The 19,034-nt window shown below is 41.1% G+C and overlaps 1 protein-coding gene across 4 annotated transcripts in view; it reads right to left on the minus strand.

Annotated features, from left to right (window-relative positions):
* Positions 1–1,657: 1,657 nt before the first annotated feature.
* The window catches only part of GALC (galactosylceramidase), a 41,298-nt gene continuing 23,921 nt past the window's right edge, over positions 1,658–19,034 (minus strand). For 2 of the 4 annotated variants that reach the window (XM_044436355.1, XM_044436357.1), the window contains exons 10-17: positions 17,501–17,628; positions 16,456–16,545; positions 15,311–15,400; positions 12,152–12,296; positions 11,278–11,458; positions 9,367–9,527; positions 6,094–6,170; positions 1,658–5,068 (exon numbers count right to left, since the gene is read on the minus strand). In XM_044436355.1, the coding sequence (XP_044292290.1) occupies positions 4,925–5,068; positions 6,094–6,170; positions 9,367–9,527; positions 11,278–11,458; positions 12,152–12,296; positions 15,311–15,400; positions 16,456–16,545; positions 17,501–17,628 (1,016 nt within the window). In that variant the 3' untranslated portion in view covers positions 1,658–4,924. Of the gene's footprint in view, positions 5,069–6,093; positions 6,171–9,366; positions 9,528–11,277; positions 11,459–12,151; positions 12,297–15,310; positions 15,401–16,455; positions 16,546–17,500; positions 17,629–19,034 lie in introns of those variants that run through there. The other 2 variants (XM_044436356.1, XM_044436358.1) reach the window with 2 other exon arrangements.

The raw sequence follows: 19,034 nt of genomic DNA on the forward strand, positions 1-19,034 counted from the left end.
TCACATCCTCAATTTAAGTAAAACTTTCCCCTTTCCTATTTTACAACCGCACTTTGACAGAGAATAATGCAGTATTGTCTACTAATGTAATGCAGAGTGAATAAAAATTTCAACCCTCCATACACATCTGTTCCAAGTGGAGCGTGAGTAATGTTTCCAAGGATTTATCTTTTAACATTCCTCCCCCTTCTGGCACACCCAAACATTGTAATATAATCACACTCCATATTTCAGTGTTCAGTATGAAATCTGCTTCCAATGTTGCTGAACCACTTGGGCTGTTGCGTTAACAACCAATTACAACTCTCTGGAAAATTTAAATATTGGCACCATATTTCTTTCCCTAAGGAGGCACTCTGTTGGACTCAACCCACTTATGCAAGTGAGACAGCCGTCTCCATATATTGACTGCAAGTTATCACATTTGCATCCTGTCCCTCTTCCAAGCAGCTCCAGTGGCTTAAATGGAAATTGATTCCAGTTAATCCAAATACTCTTACACACTAGGTTAGGTTCAGAGTGACTGGCCCAAGATCTCTCAATGAGCTCCATTACTGACTGAAAATCTTTGAACATTGATATGGAGTTATCAATCTCTACCCAGATCAAATCCATGACTGTCCACTATGCTATAAGAACAAATATAGAAGCAAGAATGTAAAAGGCAAAGTTGTGGGCCAGTCACTCACTTTCAGACTGGCCTACCCTACAGGATGGTTGTTGTGATGATAATATGAAGCCATGTAAGCCTTTTTGGGTTCCTTACAAGAGAAAAAAGGGGGGATGTAAATGAAACATGATAATAATATTAATATATACCAGCTTTTATGCTAAGAAGCCATCAGGGCATCACCGTCACCAAGGGAGCATCCAACAATTTAAAATAATAAAACCACAAACCAACAAGATCATGACAACTGTACAAACATTAAAATACACATTTTAAAGATGTGTATTTATACACATCTGGACACTTTTTATACAAAAGTGGCAATGAAGGCAAATATTTTCTCTATGGTGGCCCCACAACTATGGAACGACTTCCTCACTGAAGTCATAGGGTGCTAGCTGTGTTATCTTTTCTGTACCAGGTTAAGACAGCCCTTCATACCAAGGCTTTTAAACATAATATCTGGATATCAGGGGCTTGAGAGGACTACCCATCCCAGGTGGTTTTTGCAGAATCATTCTTTGTTTTACCTATTCAATACTTTAAAATCTTTTTTCTAATTTTATGAAATTCATTCTGTATTTTATTGTGCTGTTTTATGGATTGTTGCAAACCACCCAGAAATCTTCACCCATAGAGCAATATAGAAGTTAAATGAAAAACAATATACCTTTTCTAAAAAGCCAAGAACGTAGGGGCCAATTGTAGTTCTTCAGCAAGTATGTACCATAGTTTGGGAGCAATACATGAGAAAGCCCTTTCAAATGCGCCCAACAAATTGGGCTTTGTAGGTAACAGAATCTTAGAAGGCCAGCTCCTGCAGAACTTAATATCTGGTCAGGTTGATGGCAAGAAAGGTGGCCCCTTAGTATCCCCAGTAGATATGAAACACTTTGCAATGCTAGGTTGAGTTCAAAATCACAGGTCAGATTCTTCAGACAGTGACTTTAATTTAAAAAAAAAAAAAGAAGCATTCTACGTAGACAATGCTTTTAACAACATTTATTTTTCCAGTTTGAAACATTGCATTTTGACAGTCACATACATTGGCCTTTTGTGGAAACTTCAAGGCAACCTGTTATAAATTAAGTAAGGCAAACACCAAGCAAACATTAACCCAATGAGCACACTTAAACTCGAACAACAAGGAACCAAACTCTTGATTATGCTACCATTTAGTACACAATGCAAAAATAGAACCATCTGTTAATACAGTGAAAAGGGATTTTTTTAAAAAAATTAAGTCTTTGGAAACAATAAAGTCAATTATGACCTTACATTTAAAAGCTACAAAAGATGAAATGCTGTAATCAACATCTCGAGTTCTATTTTTGTAGTCTGGTGAGATCAGCAAGCTTGGCCAGTATCAGTCCTTAGCATAAGGCTTCCGATTTTATGTGAAACACTTAGAAATACCCTTTGGAAGTTTCTCCATATATATAACTTCTAAAGCTTTGGTACACATGTGCACACAATACACAGGACATAGGGATCAAAAGAAATTGAAAATATTTTCTCTTGACAAGGTAAAACTGGTAAATTTTGTTGTACTATAAATGACCACACTCAAAAGCAGGACAGGGACTCAAGCAAAATATTGGTCTCTAATGGCATGTGGCATAGGTCTCGAATAGTATCATTCAGTATTTTCCTCTGCTCAGAGCTGGATTTCTCAAGACATGTTTCTTTTATATACTGCTCCATTTCATCTTCTGAAGTCAGTATTTTTAATTTTAATAAATTTAATTAATTTTAATAAATTTGAAAAAAAACCTAGAACATTAGAAAATTAAAAGAACGATAATGCACCTGGTCCTGATGGATTTACTGCTATGTATTACAAGTGTTTAAAGGAAAAATTACTGTTACCATTTGAACAAGTAATGAAATTAAAGAAACTATTATGGCCAACATGATAGGAAGCTCATATAACATCAATACATAAAGTAATGATCCCGTGTTACCACATTCTTACCAACCTATTTCATTATTAAATGTGAACTACAAATTAAGCATAGTTTCCCATTTTATCTAAATCAGGAAACAATATCACATGCTACATAACAAGCCACAGTTTGAAGTTGATCTAATATCCTGGCTTGTTGTAACCACACCTTTCTAGTTTGGAGGAGAAGGAAACTATAGTTAATTTGAGGTTTCTTGGTTTAACAGTGAAGGGGCCAAGAGCCCAAGCAAAAGGCTTGGTCTAATGAAATAAAATGCAATATCTGAACTGTTCCTCCACCAGAGGAATCTTCTTCAAACTGAAAGTCTGGGGAGGAGTGGTGCTTAATGGGGACATTTTCTAGAGCTAGCAACTAGGCCAACATATAGTTTGAAAACACAAGTTAGCTTTATGCAGTGTGTATGACAAGTTGGCAACCTCAGGGAAGAAATCCAAACAGACAACATACTGAGCTATTTTATCACAGAGTAGTGTGGTTTTAAGAGCCTGGCTGCTTGTTGCAAAGAACCCCTTTCCGTAACTTAGCAACTTTGGAAGAGGAAGGAGCAAGAGAGAATTTGTGAAGTTAAACGGTGGTCACAAAGTAAATCAGAAACTAGTGGCAAATCTCTGAGTGATTTGCAGTAGATTGGTTTTCTGATGGCCAACCGTTTAACAAAAGCAGCCTAAAAAACTAACAAACATCAGTCTGACAAATGGATTATCTCTTGGCTTCAGTGTTTCTTGCCTGTAAAATACAGGTACATTTAGCAAGGCTTTTGTGCTGTTCTAAAGCCCAGCTTTGCGTCAGAATCCTTTATCTGTAGTGATTCAGTTAACTGCTGTGTACTTGTACAGTCAGTATATTGCTCCTAAAGTACAATAGCAGCAGGTGACCAGCTCTACCCCTCACCCATCATTTTGTATTTGGTTCTTCCTTCCAAGTTTCGCCTGACACTACTTCATAGACCTCAAAGTTTGACATAGCAGAGTTCTCAAGTTGGCTCACTCCTGTAACACTCAGTGCCAAACATGCATCAGTTCGATTTCAGTAGAAATGAGGAAGCGGCTACCGCTGGTTTTGTGGTGGAGCGATTTGTGTGAAGCATTTCCACCTTGAGAAAGTGAGCTGTATCAAACAATGTCATTCCACCAGCACAAGGGAACTGCTGGTGGTCTGGATTCCTCCTTCTCCTATGTATCCTCCCACTTCTGTTCAGGGGGCTTGAGGGACCCTCCAGAGCAGATCTGGGGCAATAGCACAGGGAGGAGAAAATTGTGAAGTGGGCTTTCACCAATCCATTATCACCAGTGTTGTAAATGCTCAGGCAGCCACATGGACAGACCGATTCACATGAACATATGAAGCTGTGAAGCTGGCTTTGAATGTACTCAAAGTGATTGTGTGGGGGCACTTTCATGTGTGAAATGGCCACAAATTTTCACCAGCAATCCTTTAGAGATCTTTTCTCCTTCCAACGACCTACAGAAGCAGATAAGCAGAGAGGGAACAAAAGACAAAGCAAGTTGCAGGGCCACGAAATGTAGAATGGGCGGCTGGAACATTCAACACTGCTCTTCACTGGGGAGGTAGTTTAAAATAAGGCACTTCAAGCCACCTATCAACTGGTTTCTTCTTCAGTGGAAAGAAATAGCTGTGCTAAGGCATTAGGTTACTAGGAGCAAAATCTCTCATTTCCTGGGAGAAGGCATTTCAATTCATGGAGTTCTTTATTTCATCATGTCAGATAAGATACAAAAGAGAAAAAATGTATTTAAAATTACAGCACTTCATAATAGTCAGATACACCAAGCACATTATCTCCCCTAAAGATGAATCTTAATAAAAGGAGTGGACTTAATAGCTACAGGAAGATTTGAAAATAGCAGTTTTGTGAGGTTTCTGTTGCACAGTTATTAAAATAAAGCTAGGAACTTTAAATTCCCAACAATTTAAAGACAAGCAGTGTTACAATTCCATTTATGACTTTCAGAAGAAAAAACTTCGTGGACTTATTACTATTACTATTGACATTATTAATTCTCTACCACCCAATAGCCAAAGCTCTCTGGGTAGTATTCAACTAATGCTTTCAGGAGATAGATGTTGCATTTCTGAGAAAATCCTAGTTGGGATGATAGAAATATATTTACACTTAGGAGGAAGTTGAATGCTTTTTTAAAAAGCAATGCGAAAGAAACAAAAATTCCCTGTCAATGTCATTTACCAACAAGTGCAATATACAAGGCTTCAACTGGCTCTAGTTCCAAGGAGAAACAGGTCGGCTTGACGATGTGTGACAGAAGTCTCAGCTGGCCTGAACCTGAAAGTTGTCAAACTGAGTCAATTCAAAAGAGTGTGTCCCAATAGCCGCCCAGCCGTTCCCTGGATCTTGTACAGTCACATTCTCCCAGAGAGGATAGCCATTTAACATGCCAGAAGCATTAGAGCCCTGCCAAAAGTAAAGGGAGAACGTCAACATAACAAGATATGAATGCATGAGGGTCACAAAACTATTCAGTAACCTGAAGCACTAAAGCCAATGGCAGCTCAGCTAGTCAGCTAGTTATGGAAAAGCGCTGAGAGTTTGCACAGTTTGCACAGACTTACAGGTCAAAGCCGCCCGATCGTGGCCTTCAAAGCTGACTGTGGAATAGTAAAGATTTCTGATACTGTGAATGGTCTCATACAAGCCTTACTTTTTGTCCCAATATAATTTGTATCACAATGAAAACAACCCCCTAAAATAAACAGACTTGGTCCAAGGAGGTGAACATTTCAGACTCATCTCATTCATCTGATCTTCCAAAGGGTTGCAGCTATTTTTTCTCCCAGGACTGGAGGCAGCACTAAGAGCATATTCAACATACAAATTGACCAAAAGCCTGGGACCCAATGGGATTTCTCAGCACAAGGTATTTGCCAGCTCAGGATAAGCCTTTATACAGCTAGTGAACTGGACTCTAGTCTGCAATAGATTGCACTATGCCGTGGAATTTAAGCTGCCACAAGGCTCCGGGTTGCTTTTGCCACAACAGACCAGAATGGCTTGGTATGCTGAACTTGGTAGTGATTTGCCAGTCCCATGCATCAGGAAGGCCACGGTGGTTTGCCAAAGTTTAAATACATTTAAGAGAAGAACATCCCAGGGGAGGAATGAGAACTCTGAAACACGAGGATATTGCATGCTCAGGGGCCAAAGAATGCTGCCTGACTGTTCTGGGGAGAACAGCAGGTATGCGCACACGTGTGAGAGGAGAAGGAACGGAGAGAAGACACAGCTACACTTAGTAGCAACTCTGCCTTATCATTATAGTCAAGTCCTCTTAACAGAGCTGTTACCTGCTTTGACACAGATTTTCCATCTGTCAGAGGATAATTGCTTTTCATAGAGAGTTCCTGAGGACTATAAATATTTTAATCTCTTACAGACTTTCAAAATTGGCTCAGTTTTGCTCCAGTTTTAGTGTTTCTTACCGTAAGAATCAAAGTGAGTGTATGCCACACTTTAGGCCGCACACCAGATAGCCCTTTCATCAAGATGTTTTCACCAACTGCAAATAAATTATACTTTAAAACATTTGCTATATCTGGACCATGCCCTGACATTATGAGACGGGAACTCAATTATGAACATTAGAGGCAAGACAGGATATAAACTACCTTTTGATCGACTGGTTATTCAGTTCTAGTCAATTAAATATGAAGTCCTACCTCAGGACTTAGAAATGATACTTCATTTACGAACAGCAGATGAAATGATCATATATTATAACTGGGAACAAGTGCGTCTTCCTTCTGTCAGTGAATGGCTTTCTGGAGTATAGGACAGACTAACTAATACAGCAGTAGTTTGTGAAGGAAGACAGGAAGATAATGGACGTGACTGAAAAATGTATATTACTCATTTTGGGAACAGTGTGGTACAAACATTGAGTTATAACTATGGTGAATATTCACTGCTTTACTTTGAGTGGCAGTAAGGCTGGACAGGTAGAACTCTCCAGATTTTCTGGACCTCAATTTCCATCAGCCCCAACCAACATGGCTGGTCAAAGGTCATGGGAGTTATAGTCCAAAACCTCTGGAGTGTACCAGAATGCTGACCTATATGAGTTATATCCAGACTGTTGGACTTAAACTAGGTGCACTGTAACCAGTAGGACTTCATTAAGGCATGTCACGGTAGGCATGCCATGAGCAGGGCCAGGTGGAGCCAGGGGTCAGACTAGATGTCCAGGAGACCCCTTCTGACTCTGTTTCTATGTTTCTATTAAATCTGGATCAAAACCCAAGACCCAAACTAGTCCATGGTTGCATCAAAAACAAAACAAAATAAAATTATGATGCCTGGCTGTTCATATAAAGGATTCTACATATTCATGAAAAGTTACTGCTTTAAATACTGATACCTAATATGGTCTCATTAACTGACTTGCTTTATCTCTTTTACATGACACTGTGACTGTACTACTCAAGAATACAAGACTGTACTTGTTACTAACTTTTAAGTGTAATATACACACGTTCACGTGTGTGTGTGTGTGTGTGTGTGTATATAATTTCAAGCTTTCAAGATTAAACTGAAGGAGCAGAAACTCTTTGCATATTTATCATTATCATCATCCTTCCTTGAAAGAGCTCAGTACCACATACATGGGCTCCCCCATGTTATCTTTACAACAGCCCTCTACTTTCCATTAGAGAGAGAGAGAGAGAGAGACAGAGGGGAGGTGCTCAGATTACTCAGTGAGGCTTCTAGCTACATGGGGATGCAAAGCCAATACTGATCCAAAACTGAAGGCAACCATCCACCATTTGGTATCCTCCAGATAATATTGGATGGCAACTGGGAACGATGAGAATTGTACTCCAACACAGAAAAATAGTGAGTCAGAAGGGGCCTCTCAGGCCATCTAGTGCGACCTCCGGCTCCAGCCAGTTCTGCTCATGACATGCCTACCATGTGTATGTCCAGCCTATCCTTGAACACACTCACTGATGGGGCCTCAACCGCATCCTGTGGAAAGAGTTTACATGGAGGACACCAGGCTGGGAAAGGTTGGGGATGCTAGTAAACTACACCATACCAGCTCTTTTTGACCCGAAATGCTTCCTGCATATTTTCACTAAGTCTGTTCAAGTTCTTGAGAATAGCATGATTTGGAATTTCTGAGTATGTGGTTACCTTGTTGATGACCTGGCCCAATCCCTGGTTCTCTGCACCTCTATCCTAACACCTCTCTTCTTGGGACCTTCATTTCACCCTAACGCTAATCCCAACACTAACCCCACCACCCTCTGCCTTCCAAACTTCTGGTCCTTCACACAACTCCAGCAATGTACACACACCACTGTCACTTATGCCTGGATCTGGCTCACAGAATGCCTCATTCCTGTATGCCCCAACTCACATTGCCTAAGTCAACTTTGGCTCATTTCCCTGGTCTTTAAAGTCAGCCAAAATATGTATAGCCTACATAGCCTCTCCTGCTTACCTGTGCTTTAGCTCCCAGTTATGGAAAATTTCAAAAGCACATTCAGCTGAATGAGTTTACAACCCTGCTACAGATCTTAATGCAAAATGCGCCAAATTCTTTAGAGGACCTGGATGTATTGGAAGCCAGATTCATACCACACTTTTAGCCCTCACATGAGCTAGGGACAGAGTCGATTAATTGGAGTGGGTGATGAATTCACTGAGTATGCAGTTAATTGAGTTTGCATTTTAATGTGAATTCATTTCAAAAAAAGACACATTTTCAAACACACCTACATAAAGGCACACACTGAAGAAAAATGCATAAATAATTCTGTATTCATTGGAAATTGTTTTTTTAAAATGCATACAAAAATCTTTTTTTTTCAAAAATGTCCTCAAAAATCCATACACATTTCTTCAGAACTCAGTATGGAAACAAGAAAGAACAAACCTGAATAAAAGAGAACCCAAGTGAAATGGAAGATAGCAGAATCATCCATTGCTAGGCTGTACACCTGTCTAAGGTTCTCCTAGATCCTACAAGCTAAACCATTCAGAAAGCATTTTTCCCAAGCAAAAGGTGACTTGATATTTTAAATCAGAGTGCAATCCATAGGGATCCCCATTTCCCTCTGAACCTGGTGGGTGACAGGCATCCCACAGAGAGCAGGAGGAGTGTAGAGGCAAAGGTCACCTACATGTTCTTTCCACTCGGCAAAGCACCTCTGCCCACCTGGAACATCCCCTAAGTCCCTCCTCCAAGGTCACTCTTATGATCTTGGAGAGGCAGCCAGTGTGGTTCTTTCCACATCAGTGCTGAGTTCAGGGGGTGAGGGGAAGAGGATCCCCAACTCAGAGTTCCCCAACTCAGAGGATCCCCAACTCAGAGTTCAGAACCCTTTTGCAACCTCAGAGCTATAAGAGCCCGTGACCCTGCAGACACTATCTAGGGGCCACTGGCTTGCTCTGCCCATCTCACTTTAACACTACAAATAAAAGCCACTCAGAACTGCTCTAGGCTGAAGATATCTGGCTTTGAGGGTCTCTCAAAGCCAGTTATATTTACCATCTGATAAACTAAAACAAGCATCTTGGCTTGAAATCAAGCTGGAAGAAAAACCCAACAAGAAATCTGCAAGACCCATAATTCAAACCATTGCTTAATAGCTAGGCAGTGCCACCTATGAATGCCACTCTGCTCTGCGGTAGCTCAGGATAGTGTTAGATGCAGCTATCAGGGATGTAAGAGATATGTAAATGTTACTCACAGAGATCACGGGTGACTTGGTAGGTGCCATCAGGAAAGACCCAGAAGAAAACACCTTCAGCACTTCTAACATATGTCCCACCCTTGTTAACTCTTCCTGCAACAAATGCACCTCCTTTCTCAGATTCTATATAAACGTCACATGTTATTGTTAGGTTTACCCTGAAAAAGACAGTGTAGTTGTCAACACAGGGAAAACAGAGGAAAGGTCAACGTTTTGACAAAAGGATTTTTCTTGTGCATGTGTAGGTGTCTTTAATATGGTCCTAATCTATGATCTGGTAATGAAGTGACAGTCTCTCCCATTCTTGTTTTGCTTTTAGAAACTGTATCCATGGGAAATGTGAGGAAGAGAAGAAAGCAGAAGAACAAGGTGCAGATCGTGGCTGTGAGGCACTGGGGGAGGATCAACCCTCAAGAGGCATTTTCCCACTGAAAATACTCTCCCATACAAACACAGATGCCCACATGCGTAGAAAGCTGCTATTTGCATTCACTGCTGCAAGGGTACAGGATTCTCAATGGAAAATAGTGAATAGTGATGCTGTGCCATCGCCTCCCCACTGCAATCACACACACAGAAAAGAACAGGAGAAAAACTGTGATGTGAGGAATGCGTACTGTTGTCTATTCAAGGAATAAGGCATGCCAGATACCAGATAATATGATGACAGGACTGCATCATTATACTGACTATTGTGAGTGCCCTGCCTGCATGGCTATATTCTCCCAAGATATATCAAGGAGGCAATCCTATTGAATATTTGGAGGGAGAAACATCATGCTGGCAGCTGGGGAATGCTGGCAGTTTTAAAACTTGTTTCTGTCTAAACATGCATAGGATTGCACCTTAAAGGTAGAATTGTATGCTTATTTAGACAGAAAAAGCCCTATCCTGCTGAGGCTGTCTGCTGGGCCATTTTCTGCCTAAGCATACATAAGACTTCCCCCTTAATGTCTCCAACTTTACTCTATAGGAGCTTATATATGACACCCGGAATATTACAATGCCCCACTGGGTGACAAAGTCATCATGCATCTGCCTGCTCAAATACAAACTGCTTAGCTTCAAGCCAACATGAAGCAGGACGCTACAGATTCTCCTTGGAAACAGCTCCCAGAAAGGAGGTGTTTTCAACACAACAAAGAACGGTGGCCAAGCAGGCAAGCAGGGAGTATAATGTAGCTGTCACTTTCTCCATCTTGCTACGCTAACCCAGCTGCATGTGCCATCGCAGGCTGCTGAGATAAGCCTCCACTAGCATTTCTAGCTGGGGAGGGGCTGCATTCTTTCCTGGCTTGGCCCACCTCCCCAGAGCAGTAGCTGCAAAGCTACAATCACAGCAGATGACAGCAGCCACCAGCAAGGAGGGGAGGAAAGGGGTGCAAACACTCGCCCCTGCTGTGCTTTGCTGTAGGCCACTCTGAAAGGACTTGTACAATTTTTGTACGGCGTATAAATTTAAAAAACAAGTTAATTGCAATGTGGCAGGGATAGCAGCATAGTGAATTAGTCTGTAAGGATTTGTTACTGCTGAGTGAAAAAGCAACATTCCTGTAACACCATCATTTCCAAAAACATTGCCCAAGGCAGTTTTCTCTATGACAAATGACTTATATTCAGTTCCCTTTATCCAAAATCTTGTTTCCATCAGCTTCTCTTTCCACAGAAGCAGGCAGCAGGTGGCAGTCTTGGATCATAGTGAATTTATCACTACGGAGCGCTTGGTTTATGTTAGCACCACAGTAGCTCAAAGGGAACAAAATGCTACAAGTGAGCAGCAAAGAATCCGCTTTTGCATGCAGGTTATGTTGAAATGTTGCACACTGCAATTAACTGCTATTATCAGTGTCCATGGTAACTTGCACCAAACTGCAATTCAGTCTTATCACATTACACTCCATTACATACCACTTATAGCTGCCTATAACACTGATGGTGTTCTCTGCATCAGCAACCCAGGTAATTGGCCTCTGAGTTACCACCTGTCGGAGAGTGAAGGTATGTTCCTCTGGAGCAGAAGTATTTACAAAGTATTCAAACACCCCAGTCTGATCAGCAAAGTTTGGTGCCTCACTGAAAGGTGGGTTGCCTGTTTTGTAAACAGAAAGGTCATTATTTCATCTCCACACATTCACAAATGTTTTGGGCACACAGAAACAGCAACTTCTCTCAGCCTCCTAAGTGGCAGAAGCTAATGGATCCACACCTACTTCAGAACTGGTTTGCCAGCCACCCTGAATCTGAAAACAGAGGGTCTTAAACAAAAGATATGACAATTGGAGTGGGTGGGAGGCAGCTTTTTCAAATTTTCCCATAATCCAGGAAAAATGCTTCTTTAAAAATCTGGTTTTCCCCATTTTGGGCAGGAAAAGGCCTTCACACCTGTTGCTTTAACACATTGTTAAGACTGAACTCTTGAGGGGAGGACTAGAAAGGCCCTTAGGAAAGGTCAAGTGAAATCCTTTGGGGATCCTCATTCCTAGCTCACAGGTGACCACGACGACCCTGGCAGATTAAAAATCTCAACATATGTGGCTGTTTGTGAGATCAAAGAAGTATTTTCCAAACTGCAAGTCTGCAGAAGCAAATTCAGTGCCTATTGGGCACGAATTGTCCACTCAAGATAAGAATGGTTACTGCTGTATGTTTTTCATCATCCTTTATCATGTCTTCTTGAGAATTAAGATACTGATAAAGGCCCTATCCTAGGCAAAGGCAAAGACCACCAGGCAACACTCCAGTTTAAAGAATTCCCCTCAAATGGTTTCAAGGACTGACTTACGGATATTGAAATCATCCTTGTAATTGGACGGAAAAGGCTGGGATGGAGGTGGATCTGGGAAAATGTTTTTATGGCCTGTTGTCAAGGTTGTCAGAGTATAAACCTCATCAAGACCAAGGTTTAGTGTCAACACCCCTTCACTGACCTGCATGGAAAACAAGGGTGAGGATCAATTCACAGAGGAAGAAAGATGCATGGGTTTTGTGTCTGTTTTACATAGGAGTAATCGTTAATTCAAATGAACTAAAAAGTAAAATATGCATATGCATACAAGAAACTAGTTCACCCCAGGTTACCTCACTTTATATACACAGTTGTTTAAAGATTTGTGTACATGATGTTTTGCAAACAACTGAATCTGCAGAGCTGCCCTTACTTGTAAGCAAGCCTGTCAGAGCACAGTGTCCTCAGATACACATTATACGTATTACACTACCGAAACGGTTCCTCACAAAGGGTGCAACTTGAACCTTAAGGCTTTAGTATTTATGGGTAATTTGGTTCTGCACATTTTTCCTCATACCATCTGAGTTCCAGAACACATTCTGAAAAATAATTAAAAGCCATAAATTGTATCAGCTAGTGCATGTAAGGCAGCCTAAATTACTGAGATTTCCCATGCTGTTCTACAGATGTCTGCTCAGATATATGTACCCATTTTTTACTACTGACTGATCATTTAAGGCAATGTCAAAACCCTGAGTTCCTCCATATACTGGTCCAATTAACTATTGTCTCTGCTTGCTTTTTGTACCAAATAAAATTTCTTTCACTCGTTTGTTCTCTCTCTCTCTCTCTCTCTCTCTCTCTCACTCTCACTCTCACTCTCACTCTCACTCTCTCTCTCACACACACACACACACACACACACACCAGGGCTGTCTTAACAGCATTATGGGCCCCAGGCAAAGCAGTGTACTGGGGCCCCTACGACAACAACAACGACAACTACTGTTAATTTTGGAAGTTTTCCAATTTTCCAAGGGTTAAAATACACAGATTAATATGGGGCCCATGGGCAAGTGCTCATCAGGCCCACGCGTTAAGACGGCCCACACACACACACACACACACACACACACACACACTTTTCTATGTATATGGCTTTAAAAGGTATTTGATATAAAAGTAGTTAAGCTATTTTTGCTGATGAGACAAATGGAAGACTGCTTTAGATCTGCTTCTGTCTTTGGAACCTTAACAAGATAGTCCTACAGTAACACCAGGATTGTAAGGAGAATCTGTCCAGCCCAAGGAGCAAAAATCTTGGCATTTAAGAGCTATGTCACCCTTGCATGTAATAGTTTATTTAAATGGCTGAGATGACCAGATGTTTTTGTGGTTAACCCATAAAGTGTGAGGCAACTTCATGTGCTGTGTGTGTACATTTTTTGAAGCATGCCAAGAGCAGAAATATGCAATAGAGAGCTATAATTAGTCCATGCTTCTCTCAGTGTGTGCTAGTGGTGAACATACACTGAGAAAAGTCTGTAGCCATATCATATATTGTAAGGTTCATGGCAAGGTAAAGCACCATCGTTCAGTACTACTCTGAGCTTTGTAGCACCTGGTAGGTGTAGGCAGGATATCTTTCAGTAAAAAATTGAATGTCTACTCTGCTCCCAGACATTTGACAATATATGATGGAGTATTTGAGGGGGCAATCTTTAAATCAGATCCTGAAAGTTTTATTAGGAATTGTTTAAAATTTATTTTTAAAAAGTGTTTACATGTATGTGTGATAAAAGTGTTATATTTTATCATGCTGTGAACTGCCCTGACAGCTTTGATTATGGGGCAGCACAGAAATTTAATTAAAGGAAGGAAGGAAGGGAGGGATGCTTGCATGCGTGCATGAATCTTGGATGCAGCCTGAGAACCAACACAGTAATGCAAGAATCCTGCTTCAGTCTAATAGGTTGGAACCAGGCTTAGTCACGCCTACAGCAGAGCACTAAAATCAATACAATTTCAGTCCTGGCTTACTTGCCTCATCAGTCTGCTCTCAGCACGACTGGAGTCCAAAAGACTGCCTATACTTCAAGATCAGCTTCAGGTGCCCTTCCGCATGTCCTACAACTGTGAGAGGTTGAGGATGCGATCCTAGGCCTGCTTCTGTCTAAACATGCATGGACTTGGGCCTGAGGTTGGTGGAAACATGGAAACTTTCCAGGGGTTTCCAGCTAGGAAACTTCCTCTCTCAATGGAAGTTAGGTTGACCCCTTTTTTGTTCATTTTTCAGTGGGTTGGGTTCCCTGGCACCCATGTGGCTTTTTAGTATTTTAGATACATTAGCTCTGTACTCTATTTTTAAGATTCTCTCCTCCTCCAAATTCTCCTGTGGGTGATTTTTTTAAGTGTTTAATTGTATTTAAAGTTTAAACAAAAATATAATTTTAAAATGTGGTCAAAAAAACCTAAACATGTCATCTTGGGGGATGCCACGAAGGGACTCATTTATGATTTATAAATAAATATAAATATTTTGAAAATCTGGATCCAACCCAAAATTCTAGCATGTTTGCTAAGTTCTAGCTCCATTTCTGGACGAAATCTTTTACTGCTAGACTACAGATTATTAGATAAGCACATCAGTCAGGAGATGCCAATGAATCAGTTACACCATACACAGAGGCAGCATTTGGCAGTATCTGCTCTGTGGAGGCAATGTTTGTATATAGGATTACCAAAAGTTATAAAAAGAGCTAAGGACTGCAGCAGATACTTTGTGCAAGTTACTCCCCAAATGCTTATGAACTGTAAGGTACCCAGAAGTGCCACTTGGTCACAGATGAACCAAGTGCTGTCCCAGATGTGACAGAGAAGCTCAGGGTGGAACCGAGACTTGCATTTCTCCTTCCCGCCTCAGAAGCGTCACTAAAAGCACAAGCATTCAATCTTCCTAGCAATCACATCAGAGGAACACCCCACGGATGTGCATATATCTCATTTCATGCATTTATCTTCCTCTATTTTCTCTTTTATTATAGAAAACAAGTCCAAACTAGATAACACCCTGAGAAGTGAAACACTCTTTACGAGAACACATTCGATGCTTATACATGCATGTGCAATCACCCCCTCTCACACAAACACACGGACAACGCAGACAATATGAGGCAGTAACTATGTTTGCCCTCTAAATTAAGGCGCCCTCACATTTTTAGGTCCAAGAAACTTGAACAGCGTGGAATTGGCTGAGGTAAATTCAAGTTTAGAATACCACATCTGAAGAGATTTCAGTTTGCTCTGAGAAAAGAGGAAGAGAGAGAGGACTACATTAGATTTCCCTTATAACAGCCTGAGAATTTATCACCTTGTCAAGGATGCCAATATTTAGCCCTCAGTAACATCTAGCACTAAATAGGAGAACCACTTGGATCAACCAGTAAGCTCTGGCTATAAAAGGAGCGGAATGAACCAAAGCTTTGGTGGCAGGTGCCTGTACTAGAAACATGCGGAAGATTATTGTATGGCAAGGAGTTAGGTGACATATCCCATTTCTTCGCATATTGCCATTATCAAGTATGTTGTATGTTGAGTCTTCAGTTATACAACGGAATGTGTTTTTGTTTCTCATATCTTATTCTACATTCCCCTTGCCAGAAGGGAGTGCTGTGTCCCAGGCATAGAGCATTCAGGAGGATCCTAGATTAGCTGTCTGGAGTTGTTTGGCTCAGGGGCCAGGGGCCAGGCATGCGTAGAATGGAAGTTTGTGAGCCATAAGCACTCAACTATAAAACCAGAGGGGTGAGAGCTTGAGTTTGGGAGCTTCTACACAGATCAGGTGCCGGGTGCTGTGTGGTTGATGGCCTGGAGTCTCTTTTGCTGCCTAACTGGGGCTCCTGGCACCTGAAGGGGAGAAGATACTCTTGCAAGGTATAAATGCTATTTTGTTTGCCTGTAGATACCTTTATTCCTTAAATAAAGCATTACTTTTCCTTCACCTGCTGGCGTATTCATTGCCTCCAAATCCCAAAAGAACCCCTGCCTCCTGGCAGAACAGTGCCAACCAGAGCCAAAGTGGGGTGGACTCCTAAAAACAGATCCAGCAGATACAGTTTTGAATTCTCCCCTGCAACACTTTAACTAAGAGTGAACTGTAAGTCTGCCTTTGTTTTTCCTGTATGCAGTGCTTAACTAAACAGAACCTCAAAAAACAGATCAATATAATCCTCACCTCCAGGCAAACTATTATGTGTTCCATTTTGAGTGTATTTCCCAGAGTGCACAGCATACAGTGGGCACTAGCATCGGTAGACAGATGTGGCAGGGAGCAAAAGAAGCACTTGCCGTTTACTTACAAAGGATCCTTTGAGGTAGAAAGATGCTTTCTGGGGTGAAACAAAGTAGGGAAGCAGTGGAGGCCTGATGCACTTGGAGTGGTCATGTGTCTGAAAATGAACAGCAGGGAGCATGTTGATTCAAGACATCAGAATTCCTTTTCTTTCCAATGTTCAGGCTGCAAGCACCATTCATTATATAGCACAAATGGCACCACCAGCATGCACAGAAAGGGAGGCACCGTTACACTTGGATTTTGCAGAAACACAAACTATATTTGGGGGGAAGGATTCTTGCAGTGGTGGGGTGGTGACAAGCCCCCTGAATAACTCAAAAAGGGCTGAACTCATTTATTGGCCATGGAAACTTACTGGCCATGGATCTTTCCTTGTAGCCACCTAATGACCAAGAGCCAGCTCAAGGGCCAAATTCGTTTTGGAGATACTCTTAAGAGAAACATTCCAGTGATGAATGGGCCCAAGCGTGAACAAGTGGCAGAAACTCCAGTCCAATTTAGTTTAAGGCTCTTACTGCCAGCAACTAAACCTGGAACATTTAAACATAGGGTGGAGGGAAAGAAAAGCGCAAAAGTCAAGAGACAAATGAACAATTGGTGGTTAGGTGAAAAGGAAGGGGCCAGAGGAATGGGATCACTTAGGTTGTTCTTTTCTGCACTGAGTCCAACTCTACAGCATCCCATTTGATGTGCAATGATCAAAACTAAACACAGCATTCCAAGCGAGGTCACACCACAGATTTGTATAAAGGTATTATAATACTGGCAGTTTCATCTTTGTTTTCCTTTCCAAATGATTGCCAGAAGCCCAATAAATGGTCTCCATATTGCAGACACAGGGGCTGATGCTAGGAGGTCATAGCTTAATCCCAGCACTTAGGCAAGTTTAAAGTGCAGTTACTTTGAAACGCTCACCCTTCCCAGTGAATCGACTGCTCCATAAGTAGACAGAAGCATGTAGTTGCAAAGCACTTGTGCTATTATACAACCACAGCTTCTATAGCTGGAAATCAGTTCTGAGTTAGGTGGGCTTCGACAAAGAATGTTACCATTGTTTCAATGATGATCGTAAGATTTCCTTGTCCATCAGTCAGAGCCACATAGCTGCCACCTGCTTCCAGGTGTCCATCGACTTTTAAGTAGTGCCAGCCTGGCTGTGTGAACTGAGTCGTGTGCGCTAGTCCAAACAAAACAAAACAAAAACAGGAAAATCTTTTAAGAAGTATTTAAACATTTAAATTGACTTTTTTGTCGTTTTTAAATGGAAATACAAGGTTTTTCTTAAACAACTACTGGACTAACATTAAACCAGATATAAGCATGTCAGCCATACAGTTAAACTGTGAACTAAATGAGTGTCTGTATAAGACACAGCCAGTTAAAGAAAGCTTTTTAGTATCCAAATGTAGAATCCATTTGTGGGCAATTTGTGGCCCTTTATATCTTTTGACCTACAACTCCCATGATCCTTCAGTATTGACTATACTAGCTAGGGCTGGTGGATGTTATAAGCCAAATCATCTGGAGGACCATAAGTTGCCCAGTCCTGCGGGACTCAAACAGGCATTTGTTTTCACATTACACTAATAAAATATTCAAGTCTGCCTGAACTGTTCAAGTTACCTGCTTAGTTATTTGTGATGGCAAAGCTGGGCCAAGGCAGTGTGAAACAAAAAAAAAAAAAAAGATGGAAAAAGAAAGAAGCAAAATTATCCAGTGTGCATCTTGCACTGATCCTGGAATCCTACAAGTGCTTCCCTGACAGTTAGCCCCACAGAGTTCAAAGGAACATAGTTCTGAGTAGACATGTACAGGAGCGCCATCTTATCCTCAGAATGCCATGGGTGCTGGTCAAAATGACATCACCGTGTGGAAATAGTTTAAAGACATTTCCTTTAATGGGAAAGTATGCAAATGCATACACTAAATCAAATGAAGACAAGCCTGCTTCAAGCATGAAGCACTACAAATAATACTCTAAGTAGAGATTAGCATAGCATAAGGTGCAATCCTATGCAAGTCTGAATAGAAAAAAGGGTACAAGGGGCAGACTATTAGAGCTTCACCTGTCCAGACTATCGAAGAAAAAGAGTCCTTGCATGGGTAAAACAATGGAGCCACAGCACCATATATCTTTATTCTGTGTACATGTCTGCACACACACAGCTGTACATAGTTCTTCCATAATATCCAGGGATCTGATTCAAGTTTAAACATTCCATTGGTAAATGTATACTTTTTTCACATTCAGAAGTGGCTAAGTCAGAAACCGGTGAATGGGAATGATAGAAAGAGAGTACGGTTTCAGAAGCTTGAAGGGAAAAATGTTTCAAATCTTTAAACAGAAGGAGTTTGTCATAGAAAATGTGGCCAAATCTTTGTTGTTTTAGTTAGCAAGAGTTCTTACACGGCTATGCTGATCATGCAAAGTTTTGTTTAAGGCCTGAAACAAATTAGGTTCTACCAAACATGCCACACTCTCTCACAAATCCCAGAGCCCTTTGGCTATTGGGTGGTATAAAAATGAAACTAATAATAACAACAGTAAAGATAATAATGATAATTCTTAACAAGTAACTAAGG

This window comes from Varanus komodoensis, unplaced genomic scaffold (assembly GCF_004798865.1).
Source record: "Varanus komodoensis strain SLA01 unplaced genomic scaffold, ASM479886v1 scaffold3, whole genome shotgun sequence".
NCBI classification, from domain to species: Eukaryota; Metazoa; Chordata; class Lepidosauria; order Squamata; family Varanidae; genus Varanus; species Varanus komodoensis.